Source organism: Caloenas nicobarica, chromosome 6 (assembly GCF_036013445.1).
Source record: "Caloenas nicobarica isolate bCalNic1 chromosome 6, bCalNic1.hap1, whole genome shotgun sequence".
Classification (NCBI taxonomy): domain Eukaryota; kingdom Metazoa; phylum Chordata; class Aves; order Columbiformes; family Columbidae; genus Caloenas; species Caloenas nicobarica.
In genome coordinates this window covers 21,454,947-21,480,768 of record NC_088250.1, presented here as the reverse complement: position 1 = coordinate 21,480,768, position 25,822 = coordinate 21,454,947, and the positions used below count along the sequence as shown (strand labels likewise).

Here is a 25,822-nt window from a genome sequence, read left to right as displayed (position 1 = left end):
GCCTGTTCCTCTATGAAGCAACATGTCAGAAAACTTAGCAGAAGACCATGCGAATATCAGCTCCACAACCTGTACACGCACAGCTTCTGTTCCCAAAGAGCAGAACACTGGAAATGGATGTAAGCCGTGCTGGCAAACTGGAGGAGACCTGAAGGTCTATGAAAATAGGAGTCATGACTGATCTCTGCTTCCAGACTTTATATGTCTCACTGGACACTGCTCTACTACTTTTTTACATATGCTGCCGAACTGTTGAAGAGGAAACAGTATATTAAAATTTCCATACATTTTCTAGACTAAAGGATTCTATTCTCATGCAGAAGATGATGAGCAGAAGGAATTACATAGACCTAAACTGACTTCTATTACTCCTGGTATGTTAAAACTTGTGACGGATTACGCAGCTGCCACATTTCTACTTATTTAACATTCCCCGGTGCCACACTTAAGAGCCCAGCTATTTGAAACGCAGGTAAAACTGACATTTCATTTAATTCTGTCATTGTTAGAAATACCTTGCTAATGGAAGGCAATGAAACTATAAATTATACCAGCACATTGCCTTCCCCCCGCCATCCCCACCTCCCCTCTATATTACTCAGCTTGCAACTGCCAGAACTACATTATTTTTAAAAAGGGAACTAAGGATGTGGGGTTTTTAATTAGACATAAGTATGTGAAATGTGACAGGTTTTTTAAAAAGTAACATTATTCCACAAGCACAATTAGACTACATTCCTAAAATACTGCCAGCACAAACAGCTCTCCAAAACAAATCTTCCCACATGCCCTGGATTTTGTGCAATGCAAAGGGTGAAATAATTTTGTCGCATCATGCAAAGCTCTGGAATACAGGGAAAATGAGCATAGCTGGTAGACTGACCTGGGCATTAAGAAGACTTAAATTCTTTGTACTCACCATAGCTTTACTCACACAAAACAAATTGGGTCCTGCTTCTAGTATTTTATACCTCAGAGTGTAATTTACATCAGTGCAAATCTGTCTCAAAGGTATAGAAAATGTTTCTGTTTTGATATAGTACTTCTTTGCTCTCCTTTAGCCTGCTTTTGCACTGAGGTGAATTGCTCTAGCAGGTGCAAGACTAGAAAAGACTGCCTCTGTCTACATCACCATTAGTCTGTAAAAAAGGGGTAATTACTCTGAAATGTATATATAGTTTACACGTCTTGCACTGGCAAAACACTTAAATTTATTAGTTGTAACATACCACAAAGTACAGGATCTTCATCTGATCTGTCATAGCAATTTGGCTGGGTATTGCACAAGAAATGTGGACTTGTGCAGTTGCCATCATTACACTGGAACTGCCCAACAGGACAGTATCGGTGCGGACAGGTAGGGGGCTCATCAGAACCATCTCGACAGTCCCTCTGCCCATCACATTTCCACCAGATAGGAATACACCTAAAAAGAGAAAAGGGTGCTTTGTTTGTTGAGGATATGTCTCTTCAGATATACAACCATCCTTTCAGAGAACAAAAGACAGTCTCAGTGTTATTTCTTGAAACTTCTAAGACATCTTGAATTCCATGTCTCTTGTCTCATATGTCAAATGCTAACAAAATATGTCAGAATACTGTCACCAGAAACAGATTATATTGGTGGGTCTCTAGAAGGAAGTTCATAGCAAAGTAATAAGGATTTAATTTTTATGTATATTTGTGGTAACCATCTCTTATGTTCTTTCAAATCACTCTTCAACTGGATTTTTAATGAGATAACATTTTAATAGTTCACCTGAACTTCAGCACAAGAATTTCACTACAGATAATCAGAGAATCATAGAATCATTTCAGTTGGAAGAGACCCTCAGGATCATCGAGTCCAACCATAACCTAACTCTAGCACTAAACCATGTCCCTAAGAACCTCGTCTAAACGTCTTTTAAACACCTCCAGGGATGGTGACTGCACCACTTCCCTGGGCAGCCTGTTCCAATGCCTGACAACCCTTTCCGTGAATAATTTTTTCCTAATATCCAATCTAAATCTCCCCTGGTGCAACTTGAGGCCACTTCCTCTTGTCCTATCACTTGCTACTTGGGAGAAGAGATCAACCCCCTCCACGCTACAACCTCCTTTCAGGTAGTTGTAGGCAGCGAACAGGTCCCCCCTCAGCCGCCTTTTCTCCAGGCCAAACAGCCCCAGTTCTCTCAGCCGCTCCTCATCAGACCTGTGCTCCAGGCCCCTCACCAGCTTTGTCACCTCCTCTGTGCTCTCTCTAGCACTTCAATGTCCTTCTTATGATGAGGGGCCCAAAACTGAATACAGTATTCAAAGTGGGGCCTCACCAGTGCTGAGTACAGTGGCACAATCACTTCTCTAGTCCTGCTGGCCACACAATTCCTGATACAAGTCAGGATGCTGCTGGCCTTTTTGGCCACCTTCTTGGCCTTTGCAACGCTGCTTCAAAAGGTGACCCAATAAGTACATCTGCCTCACATGCTCCAGCGTGATACAATATCAGCACAGTAGTTCTTGTATCACCATTCCTCTCCCTCCACTGCTGTTGTCTCAGAAAAAGGGTTGGAAACGTTCCCCCACATCAGCTAAAAGGCTTTCCTGGGCCACTGGCAGATGGCACATATTTGGCAGAATTGTAATACATTGTAAAAGATGTACAAAAACTAAGAGAAGGTTCCAGGTTTATGAATTCAACTGGAAGTGGTTTCTAGAGGTACAGAACAATCTAAACTTTGGTACATTAGCTATGTCATATGACAGGAAGAAAAGTAAAAAAGTACTGTTTAAACAATGTGTCGAGAACTATTTTTCCAAAATGGAAGCCTATCTGGCCCTGGCTTTGTCTTTGCAAGCACACCACAAACTCACAGGGAGAGCAGAAGCAATCCCTAATTTCATGCCCTTTTGAAGGGACGAAACTGTGAAATATATTCTTAAAAAGAGATCGAAAAAAAGACAGTGAGCAGTGGACTTACCTCTCCGTGTCTGCACAGAGAAACTGGGTGCTGGAGCACATCGGAAGGCAGTGGGCTGTATTGCCGAACTGTACAATCATGAAGTTATCGGGACATTCACAGGAATAACCCTGACCACCAGCTTTTATTAGACAAAGATGGGAACAACCACCATTGTTGGTGCCACAAGGATTATTAACTGGTAAAACAGAAGAACAAATATTACCATACTTTGCGAACCCCGGGACACAAAGCTCTCACTCTACAGCAGACTCCTCTAATACTGTATTGAAAGCTTCAACGTAATAAACTGAAAACCAAAACTTATCTAAGTAGACACTTAGTGAGAGAAATATGTATGATTTCATTTACAGGAAATGTATGCTATTAAGCCATGATGATTTAGAAACTAATTTAAAATTATGCATTTCTCTAGTCATTGTTGTTCAAAGAAAAGGCAATTTATAAACGTAGAAGCCTACATTTACCCTGTGTGTTTTATTCCCCTCAACAAAGACAAAAGCTGAGTGCACTCAGGACCCTTCACAATTACTCTCCAGATAACAGCTGACCCTCTAAATGCAAATCTAATTCTGTTTTCTCACCAAATGGCTGTCTGTATGGATGGTAAACATGGATGTCAAACGGCCTGTGTGTGGTGTTCACAAGAACAGTCCTGTCTGATCCGTCATATTTATTTCCCTTTTCAACTGTTCTTGTGTTCCAGTCAGTCCAATATATTGTGTCTTCAAAAATGGTTATTGCAAACGGATGAGGTAAAGTCCCATCATATACAGTGTGACGGTGATGTCCATCCAGGTCAGAGTACCTACACAAAGAAAAATATGTGCAAAGCATTCAGAGAAATACTAAAACATCTTCACATCTTTATTATGTACGCTTATGGTACAACACTTCATTATGGGTGACCAGGACTGCGCAAAGTGGAATGGCAGCTTTTTTAGTGCCTAATGATAGAACACTGTCCTCAGTAAATTCATTTTAAGATATGCAAGAAAGTAAACCAGGTTATTTTAGGCAAATAAATGGAATAGAGGAACATCCACTGAAATGTGAAGTCTTCCCACAGAAGTGTATCAGCTAATCCAATGAAATTCTGCACATTTTCTCCCTTACAGCAAGTTATTTTTGTCACACGGGAGACTAGCTTGCCTGGATCATTCAAACTGCTAATAATGAAACACTTAAGACAACAATAGGCCTCCTATATTCCTAAATTTTACATGTCTTTATGATTTTGAGCCTCCTCTGATGAAATACTTTGAGTAAGATTTTATATTTTTACTGTCACCTTGCTATAGGAGAAAATTACGAAATACAAGACAGAAAAAGGGCGAGACAGAAAAACGTACATATAATTAATATATTTTTTTAAAGACATTTTAAGATTTCAGCATAGAAAAGGTTGCCAGAAGAAATAATGTAAAGAACAGAAGTAAATATATATCTAAATGTACATGTAACATGAATACAAATATAAATACTAATAGAAATACTAAGGACTGTTCTTAAAGTATTTCAGTGCCTTGACGAGAACAATGCTAATTATCCAATTATCCATTTTTACTGGAAATTTTTTAACACGAGAAGCAACTAATAGATTTCTCTTGATTAACATAAAAACCCCATATGCTAACAGGAAATTCCATGCCGTACTTATCGACAGCCACTCAAAGATCTTGTAAGGATTTGTATACTGTTTTATTAGCATATAGCTAGTTTAGTTACAGCTCAACTCTTATCTATAGGCAGAAACAAAAGAACCAGAAAAAATAGTGATTTTATACTCAGTTTTGTTTTGGTTCAGGTTATACACCTAGATATAAAAAAGCTGCATATTTGAGTAAATATTTTGAATCTTTTCACTGTTATTTTTGGACCACTTTCAGTGGGACCTAAGATGCACATATAGGAACTAGGCTGCTGTGTCATCTAGTGATTCATATCACCTACTACTCCAGACTTTCTGACTCTGGTTTCCTACAGAGTCAGTGGGTAGAAATACATCCAATGCTTAAAGCATCTAAAAATGCTACCACTGCCATCTCACATGAGCAATTATTCAGTTGCATCCTGAGTACGTACTCAATGTAATTTAGATGGGCATCTGCCCAGTAGAGCTTGTCATTGGTGTAATCTATGGTGAGTCCATTGGGCCACTCTAACTTTGTAGAGATAATCACTGTCTTCTCCTTGCCATCCATGCCTGCTCGTCCAATATACGCTCGATCTGCCCAGTCAGTCCAGTAAATCTGTCTGTTGGAATAAATACTTAGAGTTAGGATTGCAGTAAAAATATACTGAAGTAAATATTACACCAACCTCAAATACAGTATTTCATGCAACAGAACTGAAGCAGAGATTGAGGAAGATAAGAAAAAGGTTAATATATTTGTTACTTTAACCGCTACAGCAGACAACTGTGTGATCACAATTGTCTTCAAAAAGAATGCAAGCAGCAGCCCCACTGTCTGTCAAACCACACACACTTTTATCAATCTTTTTAGCCTTGCGATCGAAACTTCCAACTCCACATGGACCCAAATTCCACTTGCAATGATATCTGACAGCCCTGCATATATATCTATGAAAGGCGAGCTACTGTTTTTCCTGAGCTACAACTAACATCTAATGTCATGCAAATCTAAGCACAGGCAGCCAAAATTTATTTCATATTTTCAGAGACAGTGCAAGACTATTTGCAAAAGAAAGGAAAATCATGCTTGAAACATCATACCCATTTTTTGGATGAACAACAATTGCTCTGGGGTACTGAAAGCAGAAAGTGTTGTTGGCATCCACACACCGATCCACCAGCTTTTTCCGGAATCTTCCATCAAGTTCAGAGACATAAAGACAATCTTTGTAGGCATCCACCCAGTACAATTTTCTGAAATGTTTGAGAGTTAATTTATTTACTCTTGTTTATTTTTTTTTTATTTTGCTTCACGGCATCTTAAATTTCAGGTTTTTTCTCCTAAAAGCACTATATCCAGTGTAACGGAAGAATACACATGCCGTACTGACATCTCTTCCATGCCATGCTCCAGACTGCCCTTGTCATTCCTGTTCCTGCATCCACAGTCACTGGTGTCAAATTCAAACTTGCAGATGCCCAGTTGAATAATAATATGCCTTTTACCAATAAATTCCTAAACCTCCCTTCTCTTCCCTTCCTCTTATATCAACAATCAAGAGCAACCAGGAGCAGCAAAACAGCCATGCAGTGCAATGGAACATGACCAAGGATGTAAAGTATTGGAGAGAATCATCTTCTGTTCCATGCTGCCACCTCTGCTCTCATCAGACAGAACAGTTACAGGTTCTCCTTTGAAAATTCCTAAGCAGTTCAACGGCCTAATTTAAACTTGGCCTAGAATTTTCTAACATTTCTATTACTTTGCCTAGGAATAATAGCTGTAATCAAAGAAATCATGCAAGCTGAAGCAATGATTTTTAAAAGCCTGCAACAAACAAAAGCATTTAATACAATTAGAACTATATCAGGCTACTTTGAAACTGTCTGAACAGCTGGTCAGCTCCAGCATCCACAGGGTCATTCCAGAAACAGACTGACAGATGCAGTCTCTGCCTGCACCACCCTGAACAGCACCATGCCCACCAGCCTTCCCCAGCCTGCACCTCACAGCATCCTCCAGTCCTCTCCCTGTACTGAAAGTGAGCAGAAAAACTCATCAACCATTGTATCATCCTTCAGCCTTTCTGAAACCCCTTAACAAAAGCTGACCAAAGACAAAACTAATGGTAGCTGAAATAATTCAGCAACTCTATTAGTAATGGAGCAGTAGGATGACTTCAGCTAAAATTAGGCTTTTCCTTCCTCATATCTCCATGAATCATAAAGCATTTGAGACTGTTGGCAACATTAATTATCATTAGGTTTAGGGACAAAGTGGTTTAAAAATACAAACTATTATATTATCATATTCATATAAAAACTCTCATATAAGTTCCAAAAGTCACTTTTGCAACCACTTTCATTATTTTGTAAAGTTTGATCCATGATATTTAAACTTTTCAGACTGATAGTAATGCACTCAGAAAGCAAAACCTGATGAAACACAGCCAAGATGACTGTCAGAGAGGGCACCATGTAAGGACAGAGTTTCTGTGTGAGTAAATCAAACTACTTTTTGACACACAGTAGGTAATTAAAAATGACTATGCAAAGTGCTTCCCAATTACTTCACCCTTCTACTGCTCTCCTTACAGCAAATGATGTGGATCACATTGTTTGAGTGTCAGTTAAAGATGCATTTTTCAAGAGCCAATGAAACATGCACTTCACATTGGTAGAGAGGCTAAATTGCATTAATGTTCATTATTACTTACCTCACTGGAATCTAGTTACCTGTTGTAATATATTGTTCATGCATAGAGCAAAGCTTGCATCAAGCCCAACAACTGCTAGCAAAGGAATGAAGATGCCAAGCTCAGAGCCCCTACCCCACAGCCACATGTAGCATCCCACCTGCCTGCTTGCCTGGTCTGTTCATTAATGGTTTCCTAACAAGTTTTTCACAAGGGTCACACGCAGTACCTTGTTACTGATGAGAGCAACTCCGATAGAACATCAGTACACTAGATATGAGAGCAATTAAAGTGTTATGAATGTATTGGATGTTGATAAGCAATTCCAGAGCAGTTGTATAAGACTACATCCACAACCTAAAACTATTTCAGTGCTCATCGGGGATTTCATATGAAGTAGGAGAAAAACGCAAAGCTAAACTCCCTCACACACCATTTCCTCAGTAGCTCAGAAAGACAGAAAGCGTATTTTCTTACCTGCCAACCCAGTCAACAGCGATACCTTCCCCGTTGGGCACATCATCACTTATCACTGCCTCCTTATTTGTTCCATTTAGGAACATTCGTTCAATGACCTTCCTCCCCACATCAATCCAGTACAACCTCTTTTCCACCCTGTCAAAGTCCAGTGCCACCACATTTCTCAGTCCTTGCAAAATGAGAGAGTAAGACTGGCCATCTGCTGTGAGATTTCTCAGATAGTAACGGTTGCTAAAAATAAGGTATGGGGAGATGTTACTATTTTGCCGGCAACTTTTTCCGTCAGGCTCCCGGATATAGCCTGGGGCACACTTACAGATGTAGGAGCCAGCTGTGTTCTCACAAATCTGGCTACATACTGATGGAGTTTCATTGCACTCATCAATATCATCACAAGTCCGTTTATCAGACATAAGTTTGTATCCGGCATGACAAGAACAGTAGAAACTTGTCTGTGTGTCTGTGCAGTCATGATCACATCCACTGATTGAAGAGTCGCTGCATTCATTTATACCTAGGGAAGGAAAGCAGTTCTGTTCAAGGAACCAGCTAGCAGAGAAAACAGTGCCGTCACTTTCCAGTGTACTCGGGCTCTCTCTCCCTGCTACTGCCTGAAAATGCTGATTGTGAATGTGGGCTGCTGTAATAAAGGAGCAAGGAAAATAATCTAACCTAATGTAAAATTATTCTAGCTCCTTTGAGGTCTGTCACCAAGACACTGAGTGCAAAATATACATTTATGAATTGTGTCTTTTGGAAATGTAAGGGCAATACATAATAATGTATAAACTATATTTACAGTTTATATACTTAGATAATTTTCACAGTTTCTTAAAATAGTATATAAAAAGTATTATTTAATTAAAAAAAAAAATTAGATATATACATTTCTTATAATGCTTCTGAGAGACCACCATGGAATAGATACAATTGTAATTAAGCAATTGTCTTAAGGGTTCATTTTTTTAAGCTGCCTAAGCATTTTAAATTAAATAAGAGACAGTACAAATCAATTTACACATACCACATCCTTTTTCATCACTATTATCTAAGCAATCATCCAGCCGATTGCAGACTTTGACCATTTCAATGCAGTTTCCATTATCACATTTAAAATGATGGGGAGAGCATGTCGCTTCTGGTGTACTACAGAGATGCTCCAGCTCATCAGATTCATCGCCACAGTCATTATCCCCATCACAGATGTAGGCCTTGGAAATGCAGCGCCCATTCTGACAAGTGAACTGGTGCTGTTGACATGGTTCATAGATGCATCCCCTTTCATCACTGCTGTCACCACAGTCATTCCGCCTGTCACATCTGAAAAAGAATAAACACTTTTTTCAAATATAAGAAGGCAATCACTATCCCTGGCGCAGATGGATAGATACACTCTTCTGGTTCACAAAGAAGGTCAGATATTAATAGCTTCAATGGAAGACTTTCAGAAAATAGGGTCATATTATATAGAATCTGATCCTGTGAGTCCTGCTTGTATTCCCCGTATGCATTACAAGCTGAACAGAATCACCCCAGGAGAGGTTACTAGGCACAATAAAAAGGATTAAAAGATAACGGTGAGCACTAAGGATATTAGCATAAAAAATTCAAAAGCATTTTCAACTTAAAACTAGTGCATGAATGCAGCGTAGATAAATAGTTTCATTACAATATGCAGATCTACTTAACAACAACGTATTGTGAAAAAAATATACACAAATACATAGCGTAAAAAAAAGGTTGAATTGGCTCCTTCACTTTAAGCAAATTTTGACAGTTTCTGCAGCAGCTCAGGTAGTTACAAACCTGTATGTGTTTCGGATGCACAAGCCATTACCACAAGTAAACTCATTCGCTGTGCAAGATCTCCGTGTGCAGTTCTGGTGTTCATCAAATGCATCACTGCAGTCAGCATCACCATCGCAGACCCACGCCCGAGGAATGCACCTCCGGAGCGGGGGGCGGTTGTTGGCGCACGTGAACTCTGCCGCTGTGCAGTTGTGGTTTGCTGGAAGAAGAGCATGTTCACTGACACGCCACGTCATCCTCTGCGCATGTAACACCCTCTCCCTCCGCACACACACATAAGCCTGGATACCCACACCTAATCCCCAACACAGCCATGCTCTGCTGCACGTGCAGAGACAGAAACTACTGCACTCAAGTACAAAACTCATACTCATTCCCACTAATTTTCACTGAGCACTGCTCTTCAGGGAGGCTGACTGCAAGCCAAAGCACTTCAGGATTCCTTAGCCAATGTTGGCATGTGCAGAACTCTGGATCTTGCTGGATTCTCAGTACAAGCTTTTCATGCTCCTGGCCATGTTTTCTGGGAACTGGACAGGTATTAGGCCTCAGCTCTCTGTCCCCTGCTTTCTCCAAGGTATTCTGTGCTCCAGGGAACAAACAGAGGGAGCACCATTGCAGTTACAAATGGCAAGGACTGCAAGTGTATGCTGCTAACAGAATCAAGGAGCAGAACCAAGCTTGGTGAACCGTCTTCTCTTTGTTCGCCCTCTAAACAGCCATGCTTGCTTTGCCCACTCATTTTTAAAGAAGTTAGGCCAAAACCACGTGGTTATTAATATGCATAAGACATAATGCGTGATGATCAGGGAGTATTCCCCACCGAAGCTGCTATTGCTGCCCAGATCATACAAACAACCCAGGTTAATTATATCTCCATTTGAACTCAACAATTCAAAGAAGAGTAATTGCAAAATTAGAACATTTTTTTTTCTTACCAGTAAAATATTCAATTTTAATTCAATATAATGAAAACAAAGGGTGTACCTCATGCTTAATGTGCACCTTTATGGACAGAAAAATTGGTAGAAAGTGGGGGTTTGGAGGCTGGTTGTTTTCTAAAAAATGCCTGCAGAACAAACAAAGAAAGTGCAGTATCTATTTGCATTAAACACCTACCACAATTATGTCTTTGATCCTCATCACTCATATCCCCACAGTCATTATCACCATCACAGATCCATGTTGCTGGGATACACCTGCCGTCATCACATCTGAACTGGTCGCTTGAACAAGTTCGCACTTGGGGCACTTGAAAATGAACACAATCACTCTGCTTGTTATAATAAACTAACCTGAGCTAACATGAAAATCTGCTGAGGAGGGTATTTTAGGGAGAATCTTATGATAGTGAAATGTAAAACAGAAGCTTAACGGTAAGACACTTAAGGGATAAGCTACAAGACATTTTCTTAAGCTAAAGATGCAACTCCAGCAAGTGTGCAAAGTGAGCTATCAGCCCTGCTTAAATCATAGAAGACTGTTTTGCCTTGTGTTATGCCAACTTTTATAGCGAGAATAATGACAATGTTGCAATATCAGTTCTCATGGACTTCAGTTAGCCCCTTCTCTTCCCCCCGGAGATTAATCTACTTCTTTTCACCTTCTTCCCCCATTTGCTGTTTATTACCATCAGTTTCTATTAGTACACACAGGATTTGCTGATTGTAATTCTATGATACACTACCTCATAGTGTGTCAAAAATGTTCCTCTGCATCCCACATTCCTTTTCTCCCCAAATGCATTATTGTGCACACACTTCCTGTACAGCATGACATTTGCTTTTCCATCCAAAACAATATCAAAATAGTTTTGTCACTTAATTCACCACCGTCACAGTCTTATAAACAGACAGGAGGTTACACATTAAGATTTATCACATTAAAAGCGATCAATTGTGGCAATGAAAAGCCTTCATGTTCCATACATAGCTTTAAGTATTTAAGACCTGAATTACTCAGTGACTCAGATTACTCACAGTCAGTGAATAAACCTGAGAAGATGCCTATTTTCCACCTAGTCTGGGGACTCAAGCTGCTGCCTACAAGAGATAACTACTGACTTCCCATAACCCATCATGTTGTATCTTCTGAGTGTAAACTTACCACAAGAGGCAGGTTCATCAGAGCCATCAGCACAGTCTATCCCTTGATCACAGTACCAATGAGCAGGAATGCAACGTCCCGATGTACAACGAAACTCACTATTTGTGCAAGTCAGTGAGACTGGAAGAGAAAACCTATGTATGACTTCTTTCTTTCTGTTACCTTTCCAACTCATTTTAAGTTGCTTTTGAGTCCATTTTATGCAAAAATATTACAGACACCAAAAAAAGAGAGAGAAAAAATTATGCCAGGAAGGATGTCTTTACACAGCCTATCTGCAAAGAGCTCTTCGTACAAACTAGATTGATCTTTGTATGCAAAAAATGGGATTAATTCTCTCCTTGGGTATATGTATCAGCTAATAAATAGACAGAATTTGCCCTGGACATCAGAATGCATGCAGCAACTGTAAGTACCTTCTACACTTATACTTAAAACTTGTGCACAAGAAAATGACCCCAGTCCAAATATACTCATTTCTCCACTGCCCAAACTAGGCAGTAGTAGACTCCATGCTTTACAAGGAATCAAAATGTGCAATAACAAAGTATTATCTCATGGTAGATAATATTTTCCTTGTTCTCCCACTGATTTTTCTTCACTTGCAGGCAGGAATCTTTTCTTAATGACACTGAAGTACAAACTGTAACACTGAATAGTTCCAGCTAAGCATGCTGCAAATATTCCTTCTGCACTTTTGCTGAGTCCCTTGATCCTGGCAGGTACAGTGTTTTTGATAATTTCTTCAGTAGTTATTGATGCTTCCCTGTGCCCTCTGACGGTTTCAAGACACCAAAAAGGACACAGTCTGGCCTTTTAATTTGCTCCTCTGTGTGCCCCTAATGATGGAAATCAAAGGCAATTAACACATTGCTCATTTATATCTTGGGGCTTCTTTTATCTCCCATTCTCCCTCTCTTTCTTCCCCTTCACCACTTCTCAATTTAAGTAATTCACCAGTGCCGCTGGGACATACACAGGAGATGGGACAAAGCACACCTTTCATGAGCAGCATAAGGCCCACTATGGCTGTATATAGAGCCATATATTTTTGACATGTAGGGGTCCATAGATAAAAGTGGCCACATTCTAGCTAGAAACATTGAATTCATATTTTACAAAAATTGTGGCATAGTTAATTCAAGGCAGGTACCTTTAGGAAAACTAGTGAAAGCAAAAATAATCCACTCAGGCAATTCTAAAAATTAATTATTATCTGCAAATATCCAGTATGTTTTACAAACTGATCCAAAACATTTTATGTGGGAAGAGTTCTACCTAACTACTACCTAATACAAATATCTGCACTAGCAAAGATAAGCTAGTTCGTAATTAAGTCTGATTGAAAACTAGACTTTTATACACTAACTGGAAGCTATCATGAACAACGAACCATATGCTGAGGCATACATAACTACATGAAAGAGCTATAAAGAAATTACATGTGAGACTGTATACAAATTCATCCGGTTAGAAGGAAAAATATTCTTATGTGTAAGTTCTTGAAAAAGCCAACCCACTATAATACTTAAGTGTCAATTACCTTGTAAAATCATAAAGGATACAGAACAGAATAAGCAAAAGGAATGACCCCTCAAATGCTGTATAAAAATGCTGAAAAAAATTATGGTCTTTTTTATTAGATAAAAACATGACTTAGATAATTGAGAGCTAATAATACAAGGCATATACCTTACAACTCTTCAGTTTTACAAGAGTAGATGTTTTGAGAACAGTTGGAGTTATGTCAAAAGTAAAGACCAGTAGAGTAAGTTACTGAAGTACGAGAAGAGTAACTGATTCCCTATTAACTTACCACAGTGAGTAGGGCTCTCGTCACTCATATCTCCACAGTCATTATCACCGTCACACAAATATGTTCGAGGAATGCAGATGTTCGTGCTTTGACATTTTGTAAAACCAGACTGGCAAGTGCGCTCCGCTTTAAGGAGAGAGGGAAAAAAAAAAAAGCAAAAGTTCTTTAGAGCTTTTTTAAATACCGTTAAGCTGCACCTTATTGAAAGATACATAATATTGTTAAAAAGAGTCCCACGTCACTCACTTGCTAAAGTGCACTCATACTGCTCATGCTATATGGAAACAATTAGACAACTGCTTTTATTGACAAAAATCCTGACAAAAACATGACCAAAGAAACACGTGTCAATAATTGGGGGTGAGGGAATGTGGATTGATGTGTATTCACACTGTAATGCTTGCGTTTGCAACCAGCTGGTACTATATGAATCATCAGGCCAACTACAAATGTCTAACAGACTAAGAATTTCAAATATTCAAATTTCACTGGGAATAAAAAAATTGTCACAAATAATGTTTCAAAAAATAAAGGAAATCAGTGTGCACACAAAAATGTAAAAAAAAAAAAATCACTATATGCATTTTCTTCAATTTCCCTACCTGCATATATAAATTTTCCACTAAAGAATGTAATTTTAGTGCAAAGACATGTAAGTTTGATTAACTGCAATAGTGGCCAATATTGAACTAATCACAGTTTACATCTTACGGAAAACAAACATAACTGATAACTTTTTGAGAGCTACAAGGCATATAATTTTAAACAGAAGAAATATAAACTGTGTCTGTATAAGAGTCACAATATACACTCCTGATGATTAAATCTAGTATAATTGTGCTGGTTTTGGCTGGGATAGTATTAATTTTCTTCTTAGCAGCTAGTATAGGGCTATGGTTTGGATTTGTGCTGGAAACAGTGTTGATACTACAGCGATGTTTTTGTTATTGCTTATCGGGGCTTATACAGGGCCAAGGACTTTTCTGCTTCTCACACCACCCACCAGTGAGAAGGCTGGAGGTGCACAAGAAGCTGGGAGGGCACACAGCCAGGACAGTTGTGTCTCTGTATATTCCATACCATATGACAACATGCCCAGCATATAAAGCTGGGGGAAGAAGAAGGAAGGAGGGGGACATTAGGCGTGATGGCATCTGTCTTTCCAAGTAACCGTTATGTGTGATGGATCCCAGCTTTCCTGTAGATGGCTGAACACCTGCCTGCCCATGGGAAGTGGTGAATGAATTCATTGCTTTGCTTTGCTTGTGTTCATGGCTTTTACTTTACTTATTAAACTGTCTGTATCTCGACCCACAAGTTTTCTCACTTTTACTCTTCCGATTCTCTTCCTCATCCCACTGGGAATAGGGGGCACAGGGAGGGCATGAGCAAGTGGCTGCACGGCGCTTAGTTGCTGGCTGGGGTTAAGCTGTGACATTAATACAGCATGAAACAAAATAAAAACCCACTGTCAAACTCCAGGCTAATCCTGCAAAAATACAAGCCCTGCACCCAACTCATCTTAAATAATCTTTTTGAAGTTCATGGGATTACTCACAAGACCTAACATTAAGCACTGCATGAGCATTTATTGCATCAAGGCAGACTATTTAAAGCAGGGGTGTCAAACTAATTTTCACCGGGGACCACATCAGCCTGGCGGTTGCCTTCAAAGGGCCAAATGTTACCACCTACATTTATACAGTCCTAAAATTACATTCGGCCCTTTAAAGGGAAGCATGAGGCTGATGTGGCCCCCGATGAAAATGAGTTTGACACCCCTGATTTAAAGCAATAGTTATCATTTAATATCTTAAAAGTACTCTGGCATAGCTTTCAAGAATTCTAATTTCTTCAAATAACACAAAGCAGAATCTTTGTGTAACATAAATAAAGAAAGCTTTTATCCTCTTTGCTGATTTTTGTCATAGCTCTTCACACACAAACACATTTGCCTCTTCTTTGATCTAAAGAGTCAGACTCAAATAGGCACTACGTAATTAGGATAAACTTACGGCAATTTCTCTCATCGGATGTGCCATTATCATAACAGTTGTTTACTCCATTGCAGACATACTGAAGAGATATGCATCTCCCATTATTGCAAGTAAATTCTGTGTGGGAGTCACAAGTTCGGAACAAGCAGCCAACCTCGTCACTGTTATCTCCACAGTCATTGTAGTGATCACAGCGGTAATGATAGGGTATGCAGCGCCCATTACCACAGGTAAAAGCTGTTGGCTGACAAGTATGGAAAGCTGCAGGAAAAAAAAAAAAAATCAGAAAAAAAGTATGCACAGATAAAACATAATCTAAGTTCTCTGACAAAGTAACAAGTAAAATCACAATGTTTTTACCTGCCAGGGCAAACACAGCAGCAAAACGGACTGCATGAAAAGTAAAATACATATTTGAATTAAACAACGTAGAAATTTGCTATATGTTATAAAAATTCAATACTACATTGCTTTTGGATCCTAGAGCAAATTGGTTGCCATTCAGAACTCCAGTCTGTGAGCAAGCAAGGGATCTTTCCAAACTACAGCCATAGGATCCATGATCGTAAAGCCATAAAAGTGACAGAGAATACAGTACAGACAAGACATCACTTTCTCATGCAGTTATTTTAAATGCTTACCACACACACTTTCCAACTCATCACTGCCATCACCACAATCATTGACGTTGTCACATTTCCATTGCTCGGAGATACACTGCCCATTAAGGCATGTGAAGAAACCAGTATCACACCTGGTACCGTTATCCACAATACAGTGCTTGTTATTATTGGCTAAATACCAGCGACCTTCAGAGGGGCACTGACATTCTGCACCAGCTGGACCTAAATTTATGTTTAACAGTTTATAAAAATAAAAAAATTAAAAAAAAAGAAAAAGGAGAGACAAAAATGAAACAAATTTAGCATTGATGCTTTAGATAGGGTTCTATGAAATGTTTCCAGCTGTAACACTGGAAAAGGCAATGAAATTCTCACCACTCCTGTAAGATCTATCTGCTCAGACAGAAGTGTGGTGACTTAGCCAGATTTTAATCTCAGTTAAGCATATTTGCAAACCCATTAAAACCCACAAGAGGTATTTCAGAGTTCCCTAGAGGAACTGAGATCAGAACTTGGAGTATCTTAATATTTGCTTGTTGTCCAAATAGTTTTTGGGTGTAGCAAGATGGTATGTGATACTTTCAAATATCAGATCTACACCAGCTGAGACTATCCCTCAAAATTGAAATGGGTTTCAAAAGTCCTTGCACCAGACTAACTGTTCTTCTCAAAAATCAATGAGAAGTTTGAGTTGTTTTCAGGCAAGACACATTTTTAAAAGCATTTAAGATGCTAAAACCGAAAGCAGACACTGAATGAGTTCTGCAAAGTCAAGGATGATAACTTCCAAAAATCCACAACACACAAATCAGCTCACTAACAGGGATGCTCGTTGGGGTACACTGCCATTCTGGTTTCCTGGCCATCTGGATTGGTGACCTGTTGGATCACTTCAACTCTCTCCTTACATATGCACAAGGAGAGATACAAGATGAGATACATATGTCACTTGGGTCTCACCTCAATATGCAGCTGATGATACAGAATATGTTTCTGGAGTCCATGACTCAAAAGGACACCTGCCCCACAGTGTAGATAAAAATCAGTTTGTGCTATCTTCTTAGTAATTGTCCAACATTTAATGTGAGGCAGTAGAAATGTTTCGTTTGGAAACTAATCATTAGGGAAAGACTTCATAATACCATGTGATAAAGAAATCGTGACCACAAAGATTTTTTACATATGTGATAGGAAACATCCGTTCAGTATACAGCACATCAGTATGTATTCCTAAGGTAACCATATTCTGCAGACCTCACATTGTGTCTCATCCCATGGGGAAAAAAAAGTTAAAAACGCAGAAAACAATGTTTTGGTTTACATCAGAGAAATCTATAATTCTTATTTGTGACAATTCTCAGACACAACCCTCAGTTGTGTTCGTAAAATACCATGACCTTGAAGGACAATAATTTTGATTGCATTTATAAATAAAATAAATACTAAACATTCAAGAAAAATAAACACTTCAGGTGTCCCTATGTGACTAAAACTGTTATATTATGAGCAGGCAACACTAATAGCTTCCATTCATCAAGTATAACAGCTTACCTGGTGCACAGATGTGACTGCAGCCACCATTGAATTGGTTGCAGGGGTTTGTACACTGCTGCTGCTTACTTTTTGCCCAGACATGAATATCCATTGGTCTTTGTGGAAGATTCATGATCATTACAATCTGATCTGAACCATCATACTTATTAGCTCGGTAAATGCTTCGTGTGTTCCAGTCTGTCCAATATATGTGCTGATCAAACAAAGTCATTGCAAATGGATGCAGAGCTGTGCTAACAATTACCTCACGATTTGTACCAGCGAGAGTGCATCGCTCAATCTTCTGCCTAAAATAACAAAAAATCATTACATCTTAAAAGAAAGAAGTATTTTGACTTGTGTATACAGCCATGCCCCAATTAGTCTTGCACCTTGTATCCACCGTTTCAGTAATGTGCACCAATAGGCAGGGTGCTGGTTTGAGTTTAATATCTCAAATTTTCCAATCTATGGCTTCAATAGTGATGCAGAGTAGCAGCTCTGTAATACTGACACAATAACATACTGGGAGCAATCGGGCTGAAGATTGAAATGTTTAAACAACTACACTACTGAGAGATAAAATGAATGCAAAACTTCATGAGAGAATACACTTCCTCAATGCGTATGATGTTAATGACTTCTTATACTATTAACAGGAGCAAACCAACAGTCCCATGAAATGGGACATGTTTTCATTTCAATCTAATCTTTTGCAGATCCAAATTTAGACAATCGGGAAATACAAGCAAATCCATGAGGGTATAAACATGCATTTTCTGCTATTTGTCACATAATACAGGAGGGAAAAACAGTTTTAATATACATATAACCACCACATATATAATATCTAATTGCCACAAATATATAGTGTAAGATAAACATTTCTTACTAGTTGATCTTCCAGTTATGATTCTATCTTAGGAACAATGTTTGCAATGATAAACAAAATTCCAACAAACAGGACTTCAAGGAGCCACAGAGCTCCACCCTCTGGATCAAGCCACCAAAAGAGTTCTTACAGAAACAGAGAATTGCTACAACAACAATTTAGCAGTAGCAGTAAGAAACAATCACTTGAACTTATTTTATCTAACCTTAAAGCAACTGTGTGTTTAAGTCTCTGCTAGAGACAAAATTTAATTATTACCAATTGTATTTAAGGCATTTACTGGACTGCCAGTGTGGGTTGAATAAGAATGGAAATGGCTAATGAGAGAAAATGAGCAGATAAGGAATTTCTCAACAAGCCGAACAGCTCATCTCCTTTGTCATCACTAGTAAGAAGGAAAAAGCTGCATTTCATATAAGCAGTAGAAGGAAACATAGAATTTTAGTAATTATTATAGGAAAATAATAATAGGCAGACACTTCATAAGGCAAAAGCTTTAATGTGAAAGAACTGTTGTGGGAAAAGTGCAGGAAGGCACTTTCCTATGAAATTGTGCTTCTACAAAAGAAAATAAGCTCAAATGTAACTCTCCTGAAATACGGGGTCAAATAATTTTACCCTTTCATGCCACAGGAAACTTTTTAGTGGGAGCCCTATACATATTTCCCAAGTGTCAGCATGCTATCTGGTAAGGGATGCTTATTATGTTGCATGCAGTAACCTGTGAAGTTACAGGAAAGGAACAGAACACAACCAGCACATACATTCTTATCTGCTTGAGATGAATCTAAAGAGTTGCCCGTGCCTAATGGTATCACAACACTTAAAAGGCAACAGGACAATCTAGAACAAAATAAAAGAAATACTATTTTAGAGGAAAAGTGATAGCACCCTTGGGAAACGAGCATAAGCAAGATGAGAATAAGCAAGAGTTAAAATGGAGGAGAATATATGGCTCACCCTTGGGTTCCCTTGGTGCCTTCAGAGGTAAAGAGCATTGTCATTTTTGAGTGTCTGGTCTTCACACCTTACCCCATTCTGGTATCTGTCCCTCTGAATGGGTAAAGGCTCTCCTCATGAAAGTCAGAATAAACAAGACTTCACAGCTTAAGCATATGCTTCCCTACCTCTATTAACTAGAGTCTGAAAGAGAAAAGAGGATGTCTCATTTGACATCCTGTATTTCCCTTAAAACAAAGGGTCCCATTACAGGTGCCCTTTCTTCCTGCACACAGATGAATCCAAATCAGATCAACTTCCTCCCAGAAGATCCCACACGGGCACAGACCACCAGAGTTACTACATTACAGACATCACCTTTCCATCACAGTGAAGGAGAAGCCTGCGAAAGCACTGCTGTGCTGAAGGAACCAGAAGGGAAAGGTCCGATTGCTGCAGTGATTTCTCTGAGACCATGGGTGAATTTGAATGGATGCAAAGGAAATGATTTTTAAAAACCTTCTTGCTGACAGCAGAAATAGTGGTGGCATAAATTGAAGGGTAGAGTTCTGCCTGGTAGGCAACAACAAGACCACCATGCCAAATCCCACAGGTGACAAGAATTAACCACAAACAATGAATGATGTAAAACGTGCGCTGGGATTATATTTGTTATAGAAGATGCCTATAAAAGTCCTAAGTTGCAAGGAAGATGAACAAACTGCCAGTGGGTACAAACGCCATGAAGTGGTGGGCTAAATCTAGACTGTGGCATAACAAAACTCCTTATGACACAGTAGTTCCACATCAATATCAAGACTTAACTTTGCATCGCTATTAAGTAACTCTTAACATTCTATAATACAAAGTATCAAATCCCATTGAAATCCTGAAAAAGTTTAAAAAATGAGGGAAAATAAATAATCAATTTATTAAAAAATAAGCAAATGTAAATCAACAAGTATGCTATCAATACATACAGATTTGCATCAGCCCAGTATAGCTGCTGTTCTTCATAGTCCAGGGTAAGCCCATTTGGCCATACCAAATTGGTGCTCACAATAGGTGTTCTGAAGTTTCCTCCAAGTGTAGCTCGTTCTATCTTTGCATTTGAACTCCAGTCAGTCCAGTACATATACCTGTCAATAACATGATTGTAAAGTTATCTATTCAACAAATAAAGCTCACAAAGCTCTTATCTGCTTTGAACATCGTTCTCATTTACCCCCAGCACCTGGCTCCCACCAGCACTAGGTGGAGCCTCATAGACTACAGATTCACAAATGTTCTGAATATCTCAGAAGAAAATTCAAATCTCTGAGGCTGAGATAAGCTTAGAAAACTTAAACCTGAAGAGTCAGATCTAGGATGGTTACGCAGAGCTGGAACCCATGGCTCAGGACAGGAAGGATCTGGCAGTTTTCATCAAAGTCTAAATTGTAGTTTCACCTGCAGTCAAAATAAAGTATATGGAGAGGAACACATACCCTCTGCAGGGATCTAATACAATGGCTCTTGGTCGTGGAACCCGGGCGATCACTGTGCGGTTGGAGCCATCCACAGCCATTGAGCTGATAGTCTGATTGAGGTACTCACTGTAGTAAACTCTGCTGTTGATCCAGTCAAAGGCTATGCCATCTGGAGTCCCAAGGTCTTAGGCACATGCAAGCAAACACACACACACACAAGCTCAGTATAGGTTCCTGAGATATTGGAATACTCTTTACCTATTTTAACATGGCAACACCAAAGATGTTCTTAAAAAGCCAATTTGTCCATTTAAAACTAATACTTAAGACTCAGGCAGTTCTGTGTATGCAATAGTGTTACAAAGACCTTTTGCTCACACAGACCTAAGTTCTGGTTGTTATTCTCCAAGTAGCAGGAATCATCCCTCGCTCTATAAGATTAATTTGCTATATATAATTTTAATTTATTCCATACACTTTTCTGTATATATAATAAAAATATTTAACCAGTTTTATATTTCCATTTCATTGTCATCAAGATGAAATAAGAATCTCAGAAGAAGAAAAAACTAACAAGAAGAATCAAAAGGAGCATTTCAAATATCTTAACTAAATAGTCTACCTTGATCACTAGCATAAAAATACCTGCTGAACTAGTGCTAGGTGCTGCAGTCCATTGTTTTCAATACAATTACTTTGCGTCACATTTCAGTGCACTTACCAGATGCAACTACCGTTGGAGAGCTAATTCCTGGGTAGATACTAACATAACTGATTCTTCCTGCCCCTGAAGGATAACTTTGGGTAAAATATATTCGGTTGTTTATGCTGTCAAAATCCAGGGCCACTGCAGTTCTTAACACATTGACTGTGCGGAAGGGAGGACTGTGATTTTCAGGATCTAGGTGGATACTTCTGAGAGCATTCTCAAGAGCAAAAATCAAATAATCATCAGTTGAAATGGAACATCTCTTGCCATCACTGCCTAACGTTCCAAAGGCACAGCCACATCTGGGTGTTTGCACATCAGGCAGGGCAAAACAAAGGTGAGAACAGCCTCCATTGTTGTCCAAACAAGGATTGTTGTTGACATCAAGGGGTGAACGTGACTGGAAATGACTGTTGTAAATGGTAACATCCCTTAGCCAATTTATGTTGTCTCGTATTACTGCTGGTTGATCGGTATTGCCTGGCTCCTTGCTGGCTTGGAAGACTTTTTTCAGGTTCCGATCCACCCAGATCATAGAATTTCCAAAGATGGTGATACCATATGGAGTTGGATAGCGACTTCCGTAACGCACAATTTCAACATCACCACCATCAGGCTGAATTCTTGCAATCATATCTAGGGAATCATCCACCCAGTAAATGTATCCATTGCTGTGATCTATGGCCAGCCCACGAGGTGTGACAACGCCCTCGGACACAAGAACTGTTCTGTTGGTGCAGTCAAGAAATGCACGTTCAATCTTTGGATTTTGCCCATAATCTGCCCAGAACAGGTATCTGTTTTTTGGGTCGACTACTATGTGCCTTGGCATATCTATTGTAGTTTTAAGCAGAACACGGCGATAAGTTGTGTTTAAACGCAAAACTTCTATAAGGGTCTCTGCCAGGAATGCATTTGTAAAATAAAGATTTCCTGTTTTTAAAGAAAAAAAAAGGCAGAAAAACAAAACAGAATGTCAACGTATAGCATCAACACCCAAGAAACATAAGCTGATAAAATACCAAACTATAAAATGAATATCCATAAACATCTCAGCAGTCAGAAGTATAAGGAACTTGCCTACACTTTGAGGAATTAGAAGACACCCAAACTGACAACAGCCAATTAACTTTGAAATTTTAATTGATTTCCATGGGGCAAATCAATGGCATAAGATCAAAAGTGCATTAACTACCGTTGTTCTTTAGGTGTACTTTATTTTTTCTTTTAAATCTAAGCCTTTGGCTTGCCCTTCCATACTCTTATCCCTTTACCTTTTAAAATGCCCAACTATGAAATCCATGTTATGGCACAGCACTGTATACAGTAATAACTAAATGAAATGTATATAGTAGATTTTTATTCTAAAACACATCCCAACAAGCCTATCGATCAACAGAATAACTTTTGCAAAACATTATATATAGTATGTATAAAATAAATGTATTAACAGCAATGGTCAGCTACTTAGAGTTGATGATCACTTTCTGAAGACTTAACGTTTGAATTAATCTCTAATATGTTTAAATAGGAACAGGAAGTGCAGCTGGGAAAATCAAAGTTCAAAACCAAAGTATTTCTTCTGCTTTCTTTACTTTTCACTATAATTTATAAGATTTGTATACAGCAATCTGAGGGTAGGTAAAAGGTCCTTCTTTCTTATCAATAATGTCATCAGACAACTTTTCTACACTCTTCTTCTGGTTTTCCACTATGGTAATAAAGTATAGTAGTACACTGGATAACAGCTACTTACGAATGAACAGACAAGAAAAGAGACCCAAGAGAATTACAAAAGCATCATGAGAGAAAAGGTTCTATACATCTGCTCTGACAAACTTTCATTTTTACACATGTATATAAACATAAGAGGCCTTCATTACTTCCTCTTGTTTTAAAATCACAAGTTAGATTAATAGGAATTCCATTCAAAATAGTTCCATCAGGATCCATTTATGTTAGTCTAAAAATTTTACAGTCTGTGAAGAATAACATTCCTCCAAATTCAGCTATGCTTACCTGCTACCCAGTCAATTGCGATGCCACGGATCCCATTTCGTCCTATTCCATTTGTAACAACATTTCTAAAATAAGAACCATCAGGTTTAATTTTACGTATTGCATTCTGAGAAGAAACTGTGCTACTGAAGTCACACCAGAAAATGAAACCAGAAGGCATGTGAACATCCACATGAAGTGCATTTCGTCCTGAAACATTTTGAAAAGTAATAATTAATTAACCTTGATATAAATATATGTATTTTAAACATGTGCTATGCCAGGAAGAAATGCAAAAACATTAGGCATTATAAGATTTTTTCCTACTGTAATATTTACATACCTCTTCCTGCCAGTGGTACCATGGCTTCAGAGTGATCAGATGTCTCTAAACTAAATCCTTTAATTGCAGAAAGCATAGAAACAATTACAAATGAACTGTATGGGGAACAAGTTCTGTTATCAGGATTTAGCTGAAAGCCAGTAGCACAGGCACAGGAGAATAATCCACCAGGTAGAGGCAGGCAAAGCTGCTGACAAACTCCAATATTATTACTGCAGCCATTTGAAGAACCAGCAGAATCTGTGAAAGACATACATGACAAGACATAAAAATCTGAACCGTATCATCACAAACTCCCACAGGTAGACAACCTGCATAGTATGAACAACCAGCCGACAAAAACAAAGGTTGCAACCACTGTACATTTTAGCATATAAGGATTAGCAATGGATTTGCTGATTTCTTGTCACCAAGAATCAAATAAAATGGATATATTTGAAGTCAAAGTAATAAAATTTGCTATTTAGTCAACAGTACATTGACAATATTTTACTAAAACTACATGTGCTAATAAGTGCCTTAACAGGATGGTGGAACATCTCTTTACCAAAACCAGGTAAATGCTTCTGACAGTTTTCCTGAAAGCCTAATCAAACCATTTGCTTTGAAAGAACATGCATTCTGTCTCTGAGGAAAGTTCAAGTTTTCACAAGTTTGGTATCTTGAAATATCTCTTTAGCAAATACTCACTGTCTCTGTAATACACACGTAGGCACTTCAGTCTTGGGACATTATCTCTCAGTACTACTTTGTTTGCTCCAGTGGACTTGTCAACTCGTTCAATAACTTCATAATCTCGATCAGTATAGTACAGAAAGGTATCATATACAGCAATTCCCCATGGATGGGAAAGATGAACCACCAGAGTCACACGATTTGTACCATCCACATTGCCTTTCTCAATCTAAGAAATCAGTTTAAAGTTTAATATTACATTTCTTATAATAAAAGTTCCATGTTCCAATACAAAATTAAAATGCAACATATGCTACTAAAATCTCTTCATACAGATCTTTATGCACAAGGTAAGAAGGGCCAGCAGGATGCCAATAATGATTTCCAGTTTTTCATTCAAATTAATTGTATATTTTTATCGGTAACTAGTAACAACAGTTACTCAGATTTTGCTCAGTCCTGCAACTCCCAGTTACATAAGTAAACTAAAGTAACTGAATTAGTCATGTGAGCAATTAGAAAACATCTCCTACCATTCCTGTGCTTGTGACAGCCCAGTACAACTTTTGTTCTTTAATGTCAATGGTAACGAACTCTACATGGTCAAGGTTGCCAGTGAAGAGGGTTTGTACGTCTGATCCATCCATGTTTGCACTGGCAATCTTTGCTGGGACTCCACTGTCAGTTCCTTGGTCTGTCCAGTACAGCTTCCTGTAACACACATCACCACATTTGTTAGCAAAGCTGATATCAGAGACCAATGGACCAGAGTCAAGAGCACATGCTTAAATCTGTCTCCTTCCTCAGCCAAATGCTTCAGCACATGCTGAACAGAGATCGCTCTTAACCATGTCACAATGAAAAAGAGATCTGGTTTGAAAAAAGGAAAAAATGCTCGTTCTCCTGAAAAAGAGAAATGCCTGTTTCTCTTGAAAAAGAGAAAAACGCACGTTACATCATTTTTACAAACCCATATCCTCCCCTGTATCACCCACAATACCATCAGCAGGTAAACTCAGTAGAGTACTAGGACTATAACAAGAAAGCAGGAGAATAATAATTTTTTTTTCACAGATGGCTACTGCAAGGTTTCAGCAGTGAATTTGGTTCCAATCTGGAATTAAAACTACAAGTTCAAAAA

The 25,822-nt window shown here is 38.7% G+C and overlaps 1 protein-coding gene across 1 annotated transcript in view; it reads right to left on the bottom strand.

Annotated features, from left to right (window-relative positions):
- Positions 1–25,822, bottom strand: part of LRP2 (LDL receptor related protein 2) — a 118,996-nt gene that overhangs the window by 27,263 nt on the left and 65,911 nt on the right. Inside the window, exons 36-56 of the mRNA XM_065638288.1 lie at positions 25,215–25,392; positions 24,697–24,910; positions 24,007–24,246; positions 23,685–23,873; positions 21,678–22,598; positions 20,975–21,140; positions 20,468–20,626; positions 17,675–17,964; positions 16,142–16,345; positions 15,519–15,761; positions 13,504–13,629; positions 11,688–11,807; positions 10,701–10,832; positions 9,579–9,780; positions 8,797–9,092; positions 7,770–8,286; positions 5,698–5,850; positions 5,046–5,216; positions 3,545–3,768; positions 2,961–3,138; positions 1,230–1,426 (exon numbers count right to left, since the gene is read on the bottom strand). Coding sequence (XP_065494360.1) covers positions 1,230–1,426; positions 2,961–3,138; positions 3,545–3,768; positions 5,046–5,216; positions 5,698–5,850; positions 7,770–8,286; positions 8,797–9,092; positions 9,579–9,780; positions 10,701–10,832; positions 11,688–11,807; positions 13,504–13,629; positions 15,519–15,761; positions 16,142–16,345; positions 17,675–17,964; positions 20,468–20,626; positions 20,975–21,140; positions 21,678–22,598; positions 23,685–23,873; positions 24,007–24,246; positions 24,697–24,910; positions 25,215–25,392 — 5,120 coding nt within the window. The remainder of the gene's footprint in view (positions 1–1,229; positions 1,427–2,960; positions 3,139–3,544; positions 3,769–5,045; positions 5,217–5,697; positions 5,851–7,769; positions 8,287–8,796; positions 9,093–9,578; positions 9,781–10,700; positions 10,833–11,687; positions 11,808–13,503; positions 13,630–15,518; positions 15,762–16,141; positions 16,346–17,674; positions 17,965–20,467; positions 20,627–20,974; positions 21,141–21,677; positions 22,599–23,684; positions 23,874–24,006; positions 24,247–24,696; positions 24,911–25,214; positions 25,393–25,822) is intronic.